Genomic DNA, 17,889 nt, shown 5'->3' on the forward strand with positions numbered 1-17,889 from the left:
GATAGGGGCCCGGGACCTTGCTACAATATTCGCCCTATTCTAGCTAAGTTAGATAGCTAGTATTATAGTGGGGTTGTATAGTTTATTATGGTAAGGTAGAACTCGTGAAGCTTCATGCCCAAGAACTTGAATGCGCGAGTTATGCAGACTCTTGTTTTATTGAGCTAATAATCAATTACGTACTAGTTACAACATAAACATGCTTAGATGGAATCAATTAAGTTGTTAAGGGTGACCACACTACATCTTTGTATAAGATGAAATATCCATTTTTCGTACTTAATTATCGACGTGTACTTTTATGAGTCTTAATTTTATATATTATTGCACTAAACACTTGATTATTGCTAGAATCTTTGCTTTTGTTCATATAATTGCAGCTTCAATAACAATTGGCATGAAAATGTATTGTACGTTGTACAAAACTTTTGACCGACTTAATCGATACAATCAAATCAATAATCACTTATTAATTTCATTATTTTTCTTTTGTTTTTTGATTGTCATTTTACTACGTTATATTAGTCATAAATTTAACTTAAATTATTAAGACAGTGTCTGTTTTATACACTAAACCCTATAAAAGTTAGAACTACCCGTACACCATTGCAAAGCTAATGTTTCCTTGACCTAGGGCAAATGACAAATTATTGAACTGATTGACGGTGAGGGAAAACAAAGTGAAAGAACCTTGGCTGATGGCATTTCTTTTGTGTTTTTTTTTTTTTTTTCAAATGAAAGCAAGGGCAAAGAGGTCATTAACTTCTGTACCCCGTTCACAACCAAACAGAACCCCCGTCATTCATTCAGTAAATCCCGTTCTAACTTTAGCAACCGTACGGCCTTTAAAACCTGAACCACCTCGCGCAATCAATTCCCTTCGACTGTTATCTTCAACGTGCCACACCCCTACGTGGCGGTCATTAATTAGAGGAATGTTCGGTGCTGTCCAGATCTACGTAACGGCGCCGTCAAATCCCCCGTTTCCAGATTCCCCGTCACTGTTACCGGAGTCTGGACCACCACGTAACCCAGTTTGCCTTGCCTCCCGCACTTATAATACCCAACCAATCCCAGCCGTCCAACTCACCTCGCCATCATCGTCACCATCATTACCATCTTCACCACAGCCCAAACTCGCACAACCCCTAAATTGAAAACACACGACGACAGAAAAGCAGCGATAACATCAAACCAATCTGTACAGAGATGGCGACCGAGTGACACTCGTCATCGGAAATTTTTAAGTGCAGTGCCGATGGAGGCCAAGACGGCGGAAACCAGCTCAGTCAAGAAGAGGAAGGTGGAAGTTGCACAGTTGGTCAAATCCAAACTCGTTCACCTCGACAAGAAGCCGAGACCTAGTGTTGAAACTATATCGAAAGTAGCAGAGGGAAGAGTGTGTACTGATGTTGCTACTGTTCGGGAACCAGAGGAGGAAGATGAAGACGCCGTTTGCGCCAGCCCTAGGAGCTCAGGCTCCGATGATCACGTCGACGACACCTCCTGTTGCTCTAGTAACGGCGCGAGTGAGCTGGTGGAAGATGGACATAACCTCAAATTCGTAGATCTGGTGGAGGTAGTGATTGAAACATTTGAATAATAAAAATTAAATTGTTGCAATAAATTCATTTCTCTCTCATCTTCTTCAATTTTTTTTGGTTTTGTTGTCTCGAGGTTTTATTCCGCTTTTGGGTTGCCTCAACATCAGCAGTTTCACGTTTCGCGGTGTCTTTTACTAATTGAATTTAATTTTCACAGGATAACGGTGATGATGTTGAGAGTGACGAAGTTGAATCGCGGACGTATAATCCACTCAGAGAAAGGTTTGAATTTAATCTTATATAACTCCCTCATTAAACATTTATTACTTCAATTCAGGTTTCCTATCTCCAATTCAAATTTTCAAAATTTCAATTTCAAAAACGCTCTCCCACACTTTGAAATGTATATAAATTCGTTGTCTCCGGTGCCTAAATTGCACAGCTTCTCACTTTTGTGTGCTTATTCTAACCCAGGAGACAGATGACGCCTTCTAGCAACATTCAACCTCAACCAACGCCGGCGGAACCTCGGCGGGGTTCCACGGCAGAGAAAATGCCTACAGAATTGGAGCTGGAAGAATTCTTCACGTCGGCCGAGAAAGACATCCAAAATAAATTTTCACAGAAGTAAGTTTAAACTTTTAACTACAGTTTCTGTGCTCCTAGCATATATAGTACGAACTTTGCCAAATAGTCTGAGCATGAAATTCTGAACCGAATAATTGCAGATATAACTACGATCTAACGAAGGACGAGCCGTTGGAAGGACGTTACGAGTGGACTCGATTAAAGCCATAGAAGAATCGCCATCAACATATTGATTCTCATGCATATTGTAGCCTCTTTTTCTTTACTTTTTAAGAAAATTATGTACAGCTAGCTAAATGTCATAAGTTTATGAAGGTCGAAGAAGCTGACAGAGCTTTGTTCAGTGTACGAGTAGTACGACACCGTTTTCCTGCTGCAGAATCCCGATTTGGAAGAAGAAGAAGAAGAACAAGAAGAGAACAAAGAGCTAGCTAGGTTGAACAGCAAAATCTTCTAGAAAATTTATTGTCTCACTCTGTGCCTTAAATTTGGTGTCTCTTTCTCTATCTGTTACTGTTCTTCTTCCTTCTAGGTACTTCTCTGTGTGTACCAACACACACACACACACACACTGCAGGCAATAATTTCAGTATTTTTCGGCGTAGATTATTTAATAAAAGAGAGAGGAAAAAAGAAATGTAAATTCTTTGTCTTTTAGTAATATTATTTATTTTCCGTATGATTGTGTTTAATTATTGACGGCGTGTGAGTGTTGAGGACCTGAAAGTTGTGATCTTATCTCCTCCATGTGCGCTTTGGCCCCATCGGCTTTTCCAAATCCCGAGTTAAAAATGAAAGTGGATATTACTAGTGGGACGGATAATACTGTTTCTGGAGTGTAAAACTCGATTTGGTAAAAAGAGGTGGCAGGGTTCTGGTAACGGTACGGTTAAAACTGTTAGAGAAGCAGAGAATGCAGGGGGAGAGAGAGAGAGGGGCTCTGAGTTGTGAAGGTGATGGTTGATGAAACGAGCAGAAAGCTTTAATGGCACATAATCTTCTGGAAAAGGGGAGCTTTCTGTTTTGGTGTAATCATTTATGATTCTTAGAAATTTGTTGCTTCATTTATTAAGTTCGTTTACCCGTTACTTAAGTTCTTAGATAATATTTATGAGCTGGGAAGAATAAACGAACTGTAAGTGTTGTTTTACGGTACACTTATTGAAATGACAGAAAGAATACAACCAAATGATTGTTTAGCAAATAGCAAATGATGAATTTCGGGCCCGTTGACTGATCCTGACATAGTAGTTAACGGACACAAATTATTTGGTCACTTGGCGTTTGGCTAAACAACGCCGGATATCTAATTTTCGCAACTTTTTTTAAAGACCTTTGTTGATTAATAAGTTTGTACAATTATTTTTAATTAAGTTTCTTGTATCTTTTAAGGGATCGGTGTGTAGAGTAAGGTAATAGATTATTATATAGGGAAAAATTCGCCAACGGTGTCTAGACACTTAGGGGACTTTCAGAATGATATCTGAACTTACAAAGTTATCAATGTGATACCTGGACTCATTTTTTCGTATCAACGTCGTACTTACAACCAATTTCCGTCACAGGACCGTTAAATTTTACACGTGCAATGCACGTGAGTCACTTAATGAAGACAAAATGACTGATTTACCCTCAATTTTTTTTTTCTTTCTTTCTTTATTTCTTCTTCTTCTTTGGTTTCTTCTTCCCCAGATTCAAATCATCACGAAAGCTTCACTCAGAAAAAAAAAATCATCACGAAAGCAATGCAAAACGCCTTTGTAATTGAGTACCTTCCAAACAAACAAACAAATCCAAACCTAAATTCAATGCATTCGTCTCGAAACCAAATCCTCTAACCGGCATTTCATCGAACACATGCAGTGCATCTCTATAAACCAAATCCTCAACCACAAGTTCATACAATTCAAAACTTTTTTCCGATTAGAATTCGAAATTACCAGAATTTAAACTCGGGGAGGCGTCGAACGAAGGGGCGGAACTTGTCGGATCCGCGGGTCGGGAGGCTGGGGCCGTCGGAAAGGTCGTGGATCTCCGAGTCGACCTGAGGAGAGAGAAAGCCGATGAGCAAGTTGAGGAGGTAGATCCCCAAGCAGTATGACATGATGTAGAATCCCTGGACGAAGTAGACGCGGAGGACGTAGGCCAAGGCCACACCGAGGGTTGCGAGCCAGCGGTGGTGGAGGACGTGCGGCGTCGTTTTGTCGAGCAGGTGCTGGTATCGGTGCGACACGCCGAAGCTCCACTCCTGGACGGCGTCGAGCGGCAATTCTCCTAGACGACGGGTCCTCTGCCGACGACGACGACGCGGCGAGACCCACTCCCGCCGCTCCGGTGTCCATTGTGGGGCCCTCTTGGGGTTCGTTGCTCGAGGTGTGTCGGTCGGTCGGTTCCTCTTCTTCTCTGGATTGAGACGCAGCGGTGGTGATTTGAATATTGATGATTTGAATCTGGGGAAGAAGAAACCAAAAAAGAAGAAGAAGAATAAGAAATAAAGAAAGAAAGAAAAGAAAAGAAAAGAAAAAAAATTTGAGGGTAAATCGGTCATTTTGTCTTCATTAAGTGACTCACGTGCATTGCACGTGTAAAATTTAACGGTCCCGTGACAGAAATTGGTTGTAGGTACGACGTTGATACGAAAAAATGAGTCCAGGTATCACATTGATAACTTTGTAAGTTCAGGTATCATTCTGAAAGTCCCCTAAGTGTCCAGACACCGTTGGTGAATGTTTCCCTATTATATATATTGCTACCATTGGGTGGAAGGGTTCCCTCATACTAAGAGAACAGGTGTTCTCCTACGACCCCAGTGACTTGTGGAAAAGAAGGATGGTAGCTAGGTTGAGTGGTGTGGTGGTGGCGGCAGTTAAGGCAAGGATCACCGGTAAGGGAGGTGCAGCAGTACATTGCACCGCTGATGGTGCTTGCAGAGTGCATACATTGATTTTGATTTTTAATTTTTTATTCTAGCTAAGGTTAGTATGGGAATATTGACCTAAATTTGTAGAAGGTGAACTAAGTATATAGTAGGGGGCATTAGCTACACCCTTATTTTTTTATGTTACAAATTTATTGTGTTATGGATGGAGTGCAGAGAGATATAGTTATTAGGGAGAATAACACAAATGGTTACTCAACTTTTACTTATTCTACACTTTGGTCACTCACTCTTTAAATATATAACTTTGGTCACTCAACTTTAACTCTGTTATTTATTCTAGTCACTTTGTCATTTTTTTTCGTTAAAAAAGAATTATTTTGCCACATATCAAGGATATTTTCGTTCAATCAGTCTTGAAAAACTGAGAAGTCTGAATTGAATTGATTGAGAGAAGTGATTAAAGTGAAATTTTGACGAAATTACCCTCTAAAAAATGCATATTTACAAAAATATTGTCTTTTTATCTGATTTTTTTATGGAGGATTTTGTAAAGTGACTAAAGTGATTGACAGAGTAATAGTTGAATAACCAAAATATCGAATGACTCATAATTGAGTGACTATTTGTGATATTCTCATTAATTATTAAATTAATTTTACGTAAAGAGGTCAATGCGTTTTAATTTTTTTCTTCTATAAGTTTGTAACCAGTGGGCCTCTTTTTTTTTTTTTTTTTAAGATAATAATCAACCTCTTTCTGCTGTAGAATATTCTTTTTTCTAGGTCTGCTTTTTGATTGAGATTCTTTCCTTTGTAGAACAATGAGCCTCTTTTCTCGGTACTGATTACTGAACTACTGATCATTTCAAGAGTAGGTGGCAGTTGATTGCAACTGACCGTGGGCTAGCTCCTCAAAAAAGATTGGATCATGGGCCTATAAATTTAGTTCTATTAGAGGGAATAACAGTACCATTGATTTTGTTACTAGTATGTGAACAAATTTATTAGGAATGTCATTTTGGTTTAGTAATAATATATAAATAATGTAAAACGAGTGTGATAATTTTATTGTCAGCCTATATAAAGAAATTACACATTTTTTTATTCCATTTCTTATAATTAAGAAAGAGTACAAATTTTGAGGTCTAAAAGGAAACAAGGGATTCATGTGAGTCCTCAAAAGATTCATGTGAGTCCTCTAGAAACTAGCAGCAGAAGCTACTCTCCTTTTGACGACAAAGCTTAGCATAGCATAACATGCACGCGCGATAGCTAAAGAGCAGGCCAGAAACATGAGATTAATGCATGCCGTTTAGCTTTTTCTCCAACACTTCTGAACAAATTTGTCCCATCATATGGTAGAAGGCCATGAGATCAGATAATTGCTCAATGGACATTTTCGCCATCGCGTTCCTTGCTAGTTTTTCTCTGCCCTCATTCAATTTCAGTCTCTCTATGTAGGAACCTGAATTCCTCACTGTTGCACCCATTTGCTTCAATCTATTCTGCTGTTGTAAACTCAACGCTGCGTTTGACTGTAAACATATGGTATATCAAAGCCAATTTCAAAGACCAGACCACACTAAATCAAGAAAAATAACAATGAGTAAAACGAATTGAAGCAATTAAAAACCTCAAGGAATTCTGCCCCGGCTTCGAGTTCTGATTCTTTGATTGAATGCATCATACTACGACCAGTAGTATATAAGTGTCTGGCAATTGAGAAACTCCTTACTATCCTGTCTCTCTTTATCTCCACTGCGCTGTCAAGCTTTAAAGGCAACTGTGACGGTACTGATGATGAGGAGCTTAAGCTATTAAGCTTCTTCTGGTAAGCCACTGCTGCTTTGACAAATTCCTGCAACGATAGATGCATTTGTTGCAATATTTAATCTCGATTGATTTCTGAATAATGATAATTAAAAGTAAAGAAGAGATTGTGCGAGATTGGACCTTATAGGCAGATGGGCAACCAGGGTAATCAAATTGGTCAGAATCGGGCATTCTCATTCTTTCGGGATGGAATTGGAGTCCCATAATAAACTTACCTTGGTCGGGATTATAAGCATCCGGATCATAGAAGGCTTCGATCAAACCATCTCTTGCAAAAGCCATTGGCAGAAAACGGGGTGCCAATCTCTTAACACCTTGATGGTGATAACTATTAACCCGAATCTCCAACTTGCCTCTCTCGTTAATATGTTCCTCCTTAAACCAATGGTGCAAAGGAGTATCGTCAACCACCTCAACCTCATGTCTATGTCCGTCGTAGTCGTCGTAATTCATATGTTGAACCTTATTCTCATCGATCTTGGAGTTCTTAGAGAGCTCGGTTTCTATATCCTGGTAAAGGATACCTCCACATGCAACATTTAAGACTTGTGAGCCTCTGCATATTCCCAAGTAGGGTATGTTCCTCTCGAGGCAAAGCTTGGCCAGCCTCAGCTCGATTGAATCTTTCTCCTTATCGATGGTCGTGTCGCTTACATGAAGCCTCCTGATTTCTTCCAGTTCTTCCTTGGAAACGCCGTCGTCGCCGCCGCTTTGGTAAAGAGAGGGATCAATATCCTCTCCTTCACAAAGCAAAACTCCATGAATCGGCTCGAAGCTCTCCAATAACATATGCACCCCATTTACTCGGGGAACAATTACTGGTACTGCACCATACCTTATTATAAGATCGAGATGATATTCACCTGACATTTCAATTCATACACATATATAAATCGATCAATTCATAATTACGTAAAGAATTGCAACAAATGGATATTCAAATACACATGTAAGTACGTACCCACAAAATCTACGAACTTGTTCTTGCGAACCGTACGTCTAGAGACGATGAGAACGCGAGGAAGGATCACAGACAGATCAGAATACATGGTTATCTATATGTTCTTGATACTGATATTGATCAATGCTTTGATTTTGCAGAATATATAGAAAAGCAAAGTAGAAGTAGGTAGCTAGAGATCGTAAACAAGTTGTATATCGTTTACTAATATTATTGTACTGAGAGGATAAGAGAGCCAGAGAGATCACGTCTTCTATTTTAAAGATGATCAACATAGAAAATGTCTTTTATAGATTTAAAGGTGATCAACATGGGAAAGAGAAAAAAGAAAAGAAAAAAACGAGACGTATTACGTAGTCTTGGCGCCGCATACATGCATCTCACTGAGACGCTGCCTTAGCTAGCTTCCAGGTTAATTGGTTGAATCAACAGCTCATCTAGTCCATATCCATTTCATGTTGAAAATAAGTATTATATGTGCAGGTAACATCTAATTCAATTTAAGATCTAAACCAATTCTAAAACCTATCCACTTTAGAGGATTTAGCAGTGGATATCCTTTATTTGTTCGTCAAGTCTTGGAAAAGTAAACAGTGTAAAATTACGAGCTTATAATCTTATATATGTACTTGATAAAATCATTTTTTAAATTTATACTTATGAGCTCATTCAGGGACCATTTTTATATAAAAGGTATATCTTGTGGGATTTCGGCCAGAATTCGTAGGCAAAAGAGGCTCTAAAGCAAGCAATATATATAGTATGTGTCACCTGGTTACTACAATTCGTGACATGTGTGAAATTTGAAAAAAGAGCTTGAATTTCCTCAAACATTATGTCTTACAGTACAAAAGCACGGTTCAAATGAAGTTAAGAAATGAGGATGTTTCTCTATTGTTCCAAGAGTTATATAGATCATCTTTCCGGCATATCTTCAAAAAAGCAAGTAGTGCTGACGTCCAAGGCCTTGCACATTGGGCACTCTCATTTCATTCTCCTCCTCCCATTTTGGAGAATATTTTCATAATCGTACTTAACTAATATTAATAAAAAAATTCTTGTTTCTTCTAAAGAAAAAATTAAGTGACTGTTTAAGGAAAACCAAAATTGGTAGAGAATTGAGTCGTACTTTCATTGATAATAATAGAGGATTACAAGACATAGAATCAGAGTTGTACAAGGAAATATAATCGTACAATTAATCGGATATCTCCGAGAATATCTCTAGTTCTAAACCCTATTACAACTATGTCAAGTAACTTAGAGTTTGGGCCAGACACATATTCTAGATTTACAATTAATCGGATTCCCCCTTGTGTCGCCCAAACGTGGTGCTTCTCTCGTTGCCTCGTTAAAAACTTTGCCGAGTAACAAAAACCCTGTGGGACAAAAATAACCTCGATCGAAGGGGAAAAAGAGCACAACACACCCTTCACGTTTCGAGACCATACATGTAGACACCTCCCCCTGATGTCTGCATCTCCCCCTGATGCTTACGGTCATGGGAGTTCGGATAACTTCTGCAAACGATGCTACCAACATGTTCCTCGAAAGTGGAATTTAGGCAATGACTTAGTGAGCAAATCTGCCAGACTTTCCTCAGATTGAACCTAGTTCACTTTGATCTTGAGGAGAGTTTGTTGTTGCTGATTATTCTTGGTGTTGTCGCTTTTCATGTAGCCTTGCTTCATTTGTTCAAAATAACACTACTAGGATAAAGTTCATAGACATCAGTTCACAACTGATGTTAAAAAAAAAAAAATCCGATGTCTTAGTGGGCGATGTTAAAGATCGCCAAAACTAAGACATCGGTTCACAACTGATGTCTATTTTACAACGAGACATCAGTTTAAGGTCCAGAACTGATGTAAAAACATTAATGTGATCACCATTTTGGTGTGTTTAGCTATTGTCAAACCTTCATATTTTGGCATTAGAAGATTAATGAAATATAGGTCTAACAACACAATTATCCATTTTAACATCGTTTCTGATTTAGAAACGATGTCTGATAATATTTTACACATCGGTTCTCATAAATTTTTGCTTGTGGTTCATAAGCTTTTCGTGTGTTTGGTACATAATATTTCACTAGACATTCAATCTACATTTTGTAGTATAGTTTTAACTGATGTCCATATTTATGCTAGACATCGGTTTTGTTTATATATCGATGTCCATAGTTATTCTAGACATCGGTTTTTCTTTATATATCGATGTCCATACTTATTCTACACATCGGTTTTGTTTATATATCGATGTCCATAGTTATACCAGACATCGATTTTTGTTTATATATCGATGTCCATAGTAATCTAGACATCGGTTTTGTTTATATATCGATGTCCATAGTAATGCTAGACATCGGTTTTTGTTTATATCTTGATGTCTATATTTATAGTAGACATCATTTTTGTTTATATATCGATGTTCATAGTAATGCTAGACATCGGTTTTTGTTTGGTAACTGATGTATTTTCTCATTCTTGACATCGGTTTTGGTTTCCAAACTGAAGTATTTTCTCTTTTCTGACATCAGTTTTTGTTTTCAAACTGATGTAATTTGTGTTTTCTGACATTAGTTCTTCATCAGTAACTGATGTTTTTTTCATATCCCTTTCCTGCTGTATTTGGTACTAGAAAGCTAATCCACAAATAACATGAAATTCAAATGTACTTTAAATATTAGGGAATTGTATTAATTTCTATTAAGGCCAAGCAAAACAATGATGAAATTGACACATCATATACATTAAAACTAATGAGCCATGAAACTTAACCCTCCATATACATTAATATCAAGGCCAATCTTGAGAAGAACAGCAACATTATTCTTCAGATACTTCAGCACAGCGTTCCTCTTCTTCTTAATCACCTAGCCTCACCTTTATGCTGCTCTTTATATCAGATTTGCTGCATCAAAAAGACCCAAAATCAGAATCCAAAACAAAACTTAAAAGAAACAGGAAACCATACTCTACATAAACTTAGGCAGAAAGACAAACTGGGTTTAAATTTATCATTAAAAGCATACCTGCAGTAAGAATTTTCAGTTTGGCATCCAACCCCGTCATCCCAGAAAATATTCATCCATGTTTCAGTTCAAAGAACTCGGGACACTAACCATGAAACAACTGTTGCAGGCACCCAGTGCTGGTTGAAGTCCTTCATAATATTAGCAGTCGCTTCCCTTCTTGGACTTGCATCTTAGTCACTAGTCTTGCTCTAAACAGCTCCTCATTCGAACTAAACCTATTTTGAGAAGTTAACATCCTCTAGAGCACTTGTTAAACATATACTAGGATTCTGGGATTTGAATCTGGCTCAATCTGCTTAACCAGATGGAATGCAGAATCATATGGAATAAATCATATCTGATTGGCCTTCGATTCCAAAGAAAATGCCTTTTGTGAGGTAAACTCCTTAAACTCAGCGGAAGAGCTGTAAGAATCCTCCTGAGACTGGCATAGTCCTTGGTGACTATGGCTTTGTGTGCAGGACTATGAGCATACTTGAGAACGTCAATTGCAGTCATGCCTCAGGAGAACTAATGTGACAACCAACAACCAAATCAATACTGGAACTCAAACACAGCCCCAAAATGATAGTATAATCAGAACCCAGAAAGCAATTGTTAATTCCGAGCAGTAAATTCAACAAAAGAAACAGACCCAGTTCAGAAATGATTAAGAAACTGACAAATTCGTTGTAATCATCCCCAGAAACGAATCATACCCGATTCAAGTTGCAGGCAGATGGCACAAGAAAACAGTATGAATGGAAATTTGCGTGGGCCCAACTGGAGGATCAAAAAAGGTCGAGAAATCTCACCTTTCTTGTGCTTCTTCTTCTTCTTCTTCTTGTTTGTGTGACCTGACCCCTCAAAGAAAGAGACCAAATTTGCACAATCTCCCCTGCAAGTTTAGAGAAAAAGGAACAAGATATGGTTGTGATCCCATCCAGATCAAACATGCATGTGGGTGGAAAGCGAGTGAAACAAAATGGCACTGACTTTTTTAGATTTTTTGTAACAAGAAGAAAGACGAAGAATAAAAAGGGGGAGTAGGAATCTGGAATACGAGTAGATAAAAGAAATCAGGAAAGGAATAAACCCCACCAAGAACTTGAAAAAGGAATAATAAAAAGAGCGACAGGCACACAAAGAACAAGTCTTTCTGCCAGTACTTGAGAAGTATTGGGCGGACTCTGCCATGCATGCGTCCTGCAAAGAAGGCAAGGAGCGGGCGCTGTGACACTCTTAATCCACCAATATTTCTAAGGGGAACCCTAGGGTTCCTAATATTAGTTTCTGGCAGTGAAACATCCTTCCCAGCAACAAAAACTCCTTCTGAGGTGTCAGCGTTGCATAGAGCTTTTATTGTATTGTTGGCCAGTTCCTCGTGCTGAGTAAGCGTGTAAGGCCCCCTGCAAAAGGTCGGAACAGCGAAAGAGGACGTCTGTTCTTGGACGGGGAGGTGTCGCGGTGTCTCTGTGTCGTGCTGACAGTAAACTTGACAACAGTTAGAATTTAGTCCTTCATCTAAGCTCCAGTGTAGTCTGTCAAATAGAAAAGAGAGAGAGAGAGAGAAAAAGAAAAAAACATCATCCTACGGGACTCCTTGACAAAAATACATTAGAAAAAATCCTAGCAAAAGCTAGAACATTGACAAAAATTTTGAATGTTACCGTGTTGAGAAGCCTGAGAGCAGCAGGCCGGGTAAATTTTCTGGCAAAAAGAAAGCATGGAGAGGGTTTCTCCTTGCTGCTACACCATTCTCTTCGATACTCGGTCTCATAGTAGATATTATCTACATCCTGAAATAAAAAGTCACCAAATTTCAGTTGAGTTTTTCTACCTTTACAACAACAATGCTACATTGAATGCAATTTCATGAGTTTTACAAATCAGTCCGGAGCTAGTACTGAACTTAATCCTTGAACACAATTGAGCCATTGCAGGGATTATTCATTTGGAAGCTTGTAGAAGAAAGAAAGCATTGGATTAAACGCTAGTGGTCAGAGTAACCAAAGGAGCTTGTTGTTATTCAATGACAATATTAATATACATCTAATAAGACTCCTTTGAGAATATCCACTGCTTGAAACATCCGAGAAGTCAATAGTGTCAATTTATACAAACATCAAGAGAAACCTTTATTGTGCAACCATGTAATTTCCAATTAACTTGAGCATAAATCTTGGTGCCACTAAACCATTAAAGGTTAAATGTTGCGCCAATAAACTACCAATTCCCAATGACTTGGATTGTTTAATTAGGAAGGAAACCAATCAACTTTTGGTTGCTCCAAGACTCCAACCTCAACTATATCATTGCTAAAGGATGGCTTGCTGCCACAAGAAAATTACACATACCTTTATAGATTTAATAAGCATGGGAGTAGCATCTGAATATTTGTATGTCATAGGGTGCCATCCACGGCGTTCACGGTCTGCAGTGGATGATAAATCCCATGATGAGTGTGTCAGTGATCTTCGTGTGATTTCTCCTTCAAGGCCTTCTTGCTGAAATTTAAACTATTTAGCTCAAAGATGTTTGATCTTTCCAATATAAAATGGGGTGGAGAGAGAAAAAAGAGAACCATAAATAACAGCGAAAGTCACAGGTGAATGGGATTCCCAGCTAGCTATTTCAACTGAAGCCCCAATCTGCTTACGTATACCTTCCTCCATATACACCAATATTGTTCAGGTAGAAAGCTAAAAAATCCTGGAGGCTTTTAATCTGAGACTTAGTTTTATGTCTGTCTTTGATATTATTTCTAAAATAATCAAAATGTAATTAATATCCTTAAGAAAATCTAGCGGCGTAAAAGATGAGACCTTTCTAGTTATAAGGAATTATGAAAGACTTTAAGCTAGTGTCCTGACACTTTTCTCTGGTCGGTCTATTCAGCTTTCAAAAACCAAAATCTCAGATTGTTTATGAAGCAGTAACCGTATATATGACCATAAATGTTGCTAACATACGGTGTCATTAATATCTTCTAATATCTAGTTTCATAAATATATCTGACCTAGATATTTAATCCTAGAAAGAAGCTAGCTAGGATATACCTACAAAAAAGGTGATGCAAAGACTTATGGTGAAGAAGGCTTTGTACAGTTTCAACATTGAGGAAAAACCAACTTAAACTCTATTAATAAATCAGGCTCACAGTGGTTAAACAAGAATTTATCTTACAGCCAGTAATGTCTGAACATAATGCTCGTCTGGAATGCAATTGTGCTCCTTGGAGTTATCGGCCGGCTGCAGAAACAGGAAATTTCAGAATACAAAATTACAATTCCTCTCTAACAATTTCAAGATGCATTCAGAAAATGTACATTGGATCTTACTTCAAATTTATCTGTGAATTCAAAAATTGAGAAAATGCATTTGATATGTCAACTTGCTTGAATTGGTGCAAGAATACTTTTATGGGATAGCTGATGTGGTAATTGATTACAAATTAAAAAAAAATAAAGAAAAGTACTTACAACAGGATGATCCCGCCAAAACTCAGGTAACGACTTCCTCTGCATGATAATCATACACAAAACAGTAAAATATGAGCTTACAACAGATAAAATGGCACACTAAAAGGGAGCACTCTGTCACCATGGTAACAAACTAAAAGGGGTACACAACAATAAGTAGAATCCTATGCAATCTCAGCTATTCATTGCAAGCATGGCTTTTCAGCACACATTAAAAGTTTTCCATCTCCAGTTCTAGGATCACCCAGGACAAGTGAATTTAGTTTAGTTTTGAAGTAGAGAAGGATTACAATATGTCACCTGGGACAAGTGAATTTAGTTTAATTTTGAAGTAGAGAAAGATTACAATATGCCACCTTTTCTAATTGATTATGATCGCCTTCCTTTCAAAATTTCAACATTCCAATACCTATCTATGGAATGTCTGGATTATCTCAAAAGGCACCATGTTGGGGAATAACCAAGATTATATCATCTGCAACTGTGAGTCAATAATTTAACGACAACTTACCTTACAATACAACTGAAACATAGGAAACACTGTATTGTCTTTCACTACAACCTCTGCATGCTTCCTCGTCAATACAACCCACTGCAACAAAGAAAAAAAAGTACAAGAATAAGCCGATCTGTGGAACAGTCAGAGTAAATACTAACCATTTTGTTAGGCTTTCTTTTTACTATTGTACAAAATTTCAGGAAGCAATTATTCCTTGAATACCTGAGATCCTTTTCTCCAGTTTTGTACAGGAATAACAGGATCCATTTTTGGATTGTAGCGGCCATCTTTTGTATCAGCAAAGCTGCTTCCAGAAGATAATAGTTAAACATACATTCAAGGGTGACCACCGTAAAAAGAAACAACTGGACAACATTGGAAAACATAGTTCACAAACTTAAAGTGATAACATGTACCAACGCAAGTTTGAAATGTATGCACAATATTCAGAGGCAGCTCTGTATTGATATGTATAGTTATTTCACACAAGTAACTCAGTTGCACTCATAAGATGAAGCCTAAGTAGCTTTTACATGCATTAAAATACAAATGACTTGAAATCAACTGGTTTCAACTTTCAACTATTAAGGAATGCGCATACCAACTGATGACTGCTGGACCACAAACAATCCTTTATTTCATATGTTTGTATTAGCACTGCATATTTGAGTTGGTCCACTCACCTGTCTACAAAACTGGTTCTGGTTGACATGATATAGTCATATATATAGTTGAAATTGTAAAGAGGGATGCAGCTGAAAAGAAATCAAGTAACTGAGATATTGTTAGATAATGGAAACCATCGAGATTGATAAACTGACAAAAAGAACCAGCAGACAAAATCATCAAGCCAATCTTCACCTATCAGAAACAAAAGCAAAGCGTTGATTAAGAGGATCCTCTAATCATGGAGCAAAGCGTCAATATCTCATCATGGAGATGTTCATGAGAGAGATCGATTGAAAACCTAGAAAGTCAAACCCAGACAACTTCTTACCAAGTTACAGTCGATGAGAGCGATGGCCGTCGCCGCCTCAACGGTCGAAGAGAGGGGCTGAGAAGGGGAGGCCCATGGAAAGAGAAAGGAGAGACGGCGACTGCAGCTCCGGCTTCGGCTTCTCGATCTCAGCAATTAGGAGATTCACTGGATTTCAGAAGAGAGATGAGAAAGAAGGAGGCGGACAAGGAGGAGGAGATCGAGCGGTCGGAGCCGGAGAAGGCGAAAGAGGACGTCGGTTCCTAGACGGGGAGGTGTCGCGGTGTCTCTGTGTCGTGGTGTCTCTGTGGGGAAAACCTAGCTAGTCAATGAGTCGAAATCTGACTAAGTGTTGGGAGGGAGTGAAATTTTGGCTCCCGCTTACTTAATTTGAGACTTAGTACATTTCCGCGTTTTTTTAAAATTTGGGATGAAAAGTATAGACAACAGTTAAGTATAAGAAACGATGTCTATTATATGATAGAAATCAGATTTTTTAGAACCGATGTTATAAAAATAATTTACATCAGTTGAAATCTTAACTGATTTAAAAGACATGATGTCTATTAGCATTATTCTAGTAGTGTAAGCAGCATTACCATAAATGCTCATAGGCTCATATGTGGTAGACTTCAAACCACAATTGTTCGAACATGCGTAATTATGGATCCAATCCATAGACATTCACGAACCACATCGTGAAGAGCAATGATCTCTGCATTGTTCGAAGATATAGCTACTAGGGCCTATTTTGTAGACCTCCAAGATATCACTGTCTTTACCCATGGTGAACACTTAACCAGTTTGGGAATGACCTTTGTGTGGGTCAGAGAGATACCGAATATCAGCAAAACCTTCCAAAACACTTATGTCGTTTTAGGGTGGGGATAGAGAACGCAGGCTAGCGTTTGTGGCGTTTCTGGTGTGTGATGGGTCTGAATCCATCGTCTCTCTGTAGGGATAGAACAAGCCCATATTAATCGTACATCTCAAGTATCGAAAGATATCTTTTACACCAATCAAATGGCATCGCGTTGGTGCAGAGTTATACCTTAGCTAACAAGTTCATTGCAAATGAGATGTCCGGTCTTGTGCATTCAGTTAAGTACAATAATGTGCCTATTGTACTCAAGTAAGACACTTCTGTCCCTAGCACATCTTTGTCATCATCCTTCAGATGAAGAGGAACATTTTCAGGATCAAGACTACAGACGATCATGGGGGTTCTTGAAGGCTTGACCTTGTCAAAATGCCTAAGCATCTATCAACACGATGCTCAAGTTCCAAACCGAGACATAATCATGTTCTCCCAAAATTCTTCATCTCAAAATCGGATTTCAAGTGTTCAGCGGTTTCCCTTAACTCTTTAAGGGCTTCCAATGAAGATTATGTCCAACATGAACCTCGATAGAATCCGAAACTTGTTATGGAAACGCGTGGGCATATCCCTTCTCAATCAAGTAGTCATCTTAGTGAGCGTTTCAACCTTATTGTAAACGCGCTCCATGGTCTAAAGCCACTTGACTTGGGTAAATGAAGTTCACCATGAACCTTCATGTATATTCCGTATCTAGATCCCTATAGAGATACGTAGTGACCACATTTGTAAGTTGCATTTTCAGTTATTCAAAAATTACTAAACTGACAGGGTAGTGGAGTGCAATGACATTCATTACGAGAGAATATGTCTCATCGTAGTCGATTCCAGGGCATTTTGTGATAAGCCTTGCGCCATAAGGCGAGATTATCATATCTTTTTCTCATCACACTTTCTAACGAAGACCCATTAGTCAACATGTTTTATGTCAAGTGGTGTTGGCATCATTGGCTCAAAAACCTTCCTCTTCGTTAGACAATCCAATTTAACCCGGATCACATCTTTCCATTTAGGCCATATTTATCTACGTTGGCATTCATTCATCAACGGAGCGTGGTTCGATATCATCAGACTCACCAAACTCATACGCAACGAAATGCGTGACTACATCATCAATTATGATGGAGTTTATATCCCATGTCTCATGTACACTAGTGTAATTTTCATAGAGCTCTATATTCTCAAGAATAGGTTCTGATGTTGAGGCGTCCCCCAACGATAACCATAATCTGG

At 38.4% G+C, this 17,889-nt stretch overlaps 4 protein-coding genes across 4 annotated transcripts; 1 reads left to right on the forward strand and 3 right to left on the reverse strand.

Moving 5' to 3' along the window:
• The first annotated feature begins 1,078 nt into the window (after positions 1 to 1,078).
• LOC112187704 (cyclin-dependent kinase inhibitor 2) lies at positions 1,079 to 2,811 on the forward strand. Its single transcript, XM_024326592.2, has 4 exons — positions 1,079 to 1,579; positions 1,762 to 1,826; positions 2,019 to 2,171; positions 2,273 to 2,811. Exons 1-4 carry the CDS (start codon positions 1,259 to 1,261, stop codon positions 2,340 to 2,342), a joined length of 609 nt encoding a protein of 202 aa, XP_024182360.1. The 5' UTR covers positions 1,079 to 1,258; the 3' UTR covers positions 2,343 to 2,811.
• A 980-nt stretch (positions 2,812 to 3,791) lies between these two features.
• Positions 3,792 to 5,039, reverse strand: LOC112183796 (protein RER1A-like). Its single transcript, XM_024322131.2, has 3 exons — positions 5,015 to 5,039; positions 4,073 to 4,535; positions 3,792 to 3,904 (listed from the first exon to the last, which is right to left on the reverse strand). Exons 1-3 carry the CDS (start codon positions 5,037 to 5,039, stop codon positions 3,850 to 3,852), a joined length of 543 nt encoding a protein of 180 aa, XP_024177899.1. The 3' UTR covers positions 3,792 to 3,849.
• A 1,054-nt stretch (positions 5,040 to 6,093) lies between these two features.
• Positions 6,094 to 8,000, reverse strand: LOC112187547 (putative glutamine amidotransferase GAT1_2.1). Its single transcript, XM_024326395.2, has 4 exons — positions 7,807 to 8,000; positions 6,966 to 7,708; positions 6,646 to 6,870; positions 6,094 to 6,547 (listed from the first exon to the last, which is right to left on the reverse strand). The coding sequence occupies exons 1-4, from the start codon at positions 7,892 to 7,894 to the stop codon at positions 6,311 to 6,313; spliced, it is 1,293 nt and encodes a 430-aa protein (XP_024182163.1). The 5' UTR covers positions 7,895 to 8,000; the 3' UTR covers positions 6,094 to 6,310.
• Positions 8,001 to 12,303: 4,303 nt separating this feature from the next.
• On the reverse strand, positions 12,304 to 15,707 carry LOC112189649 (glycosyltransferase BC10). The gene is made up of 9 exons (XM_024328994.1): positions 15,665 to 15,707; positions 15,487 to 15,558; positions 15,026 to 15,107; positions 14,816 to 14,896; positions 14,305 to 14,343; positions 14,009 to 14,074; positions 13,180 to 13,329; positions 12,493 to 12,621; positions 12,304 to 12,363 (listed from the first exon to the last, which is right to left on the reverse strand). Exons 2-9 carry the CDS (start codon positions 15,513 to 15,515, stop codon positions 12,343 to 12,345), a joined length of 597 nt encoding a protein of 198 aa, XP_024184762.1. The 5' UTR covers positions 15,516 to 15,558; positions 15,665 to 15,707; the 3' UTR covers positions 12,304 to 12,342.
• Between the last annotated feature and the right edge of the window lie 2,182 nt (positions 15,708 to 17,889).

The sequence above is a fragment of the Rosa chinensis genome, chromosome 2 (genome assembly GCF_002994745.2).
Source record: "Rosa chinensis cultivar Old Blush chromosome 2, RchiOBHm-V2, whole genome shotgun sequence".
NCBI lineage: Eukaryota > Viridiplantae > Streptophyta > Magnoliopsida > Rosales > Rosaceae > Rosa > Rosa chinensis.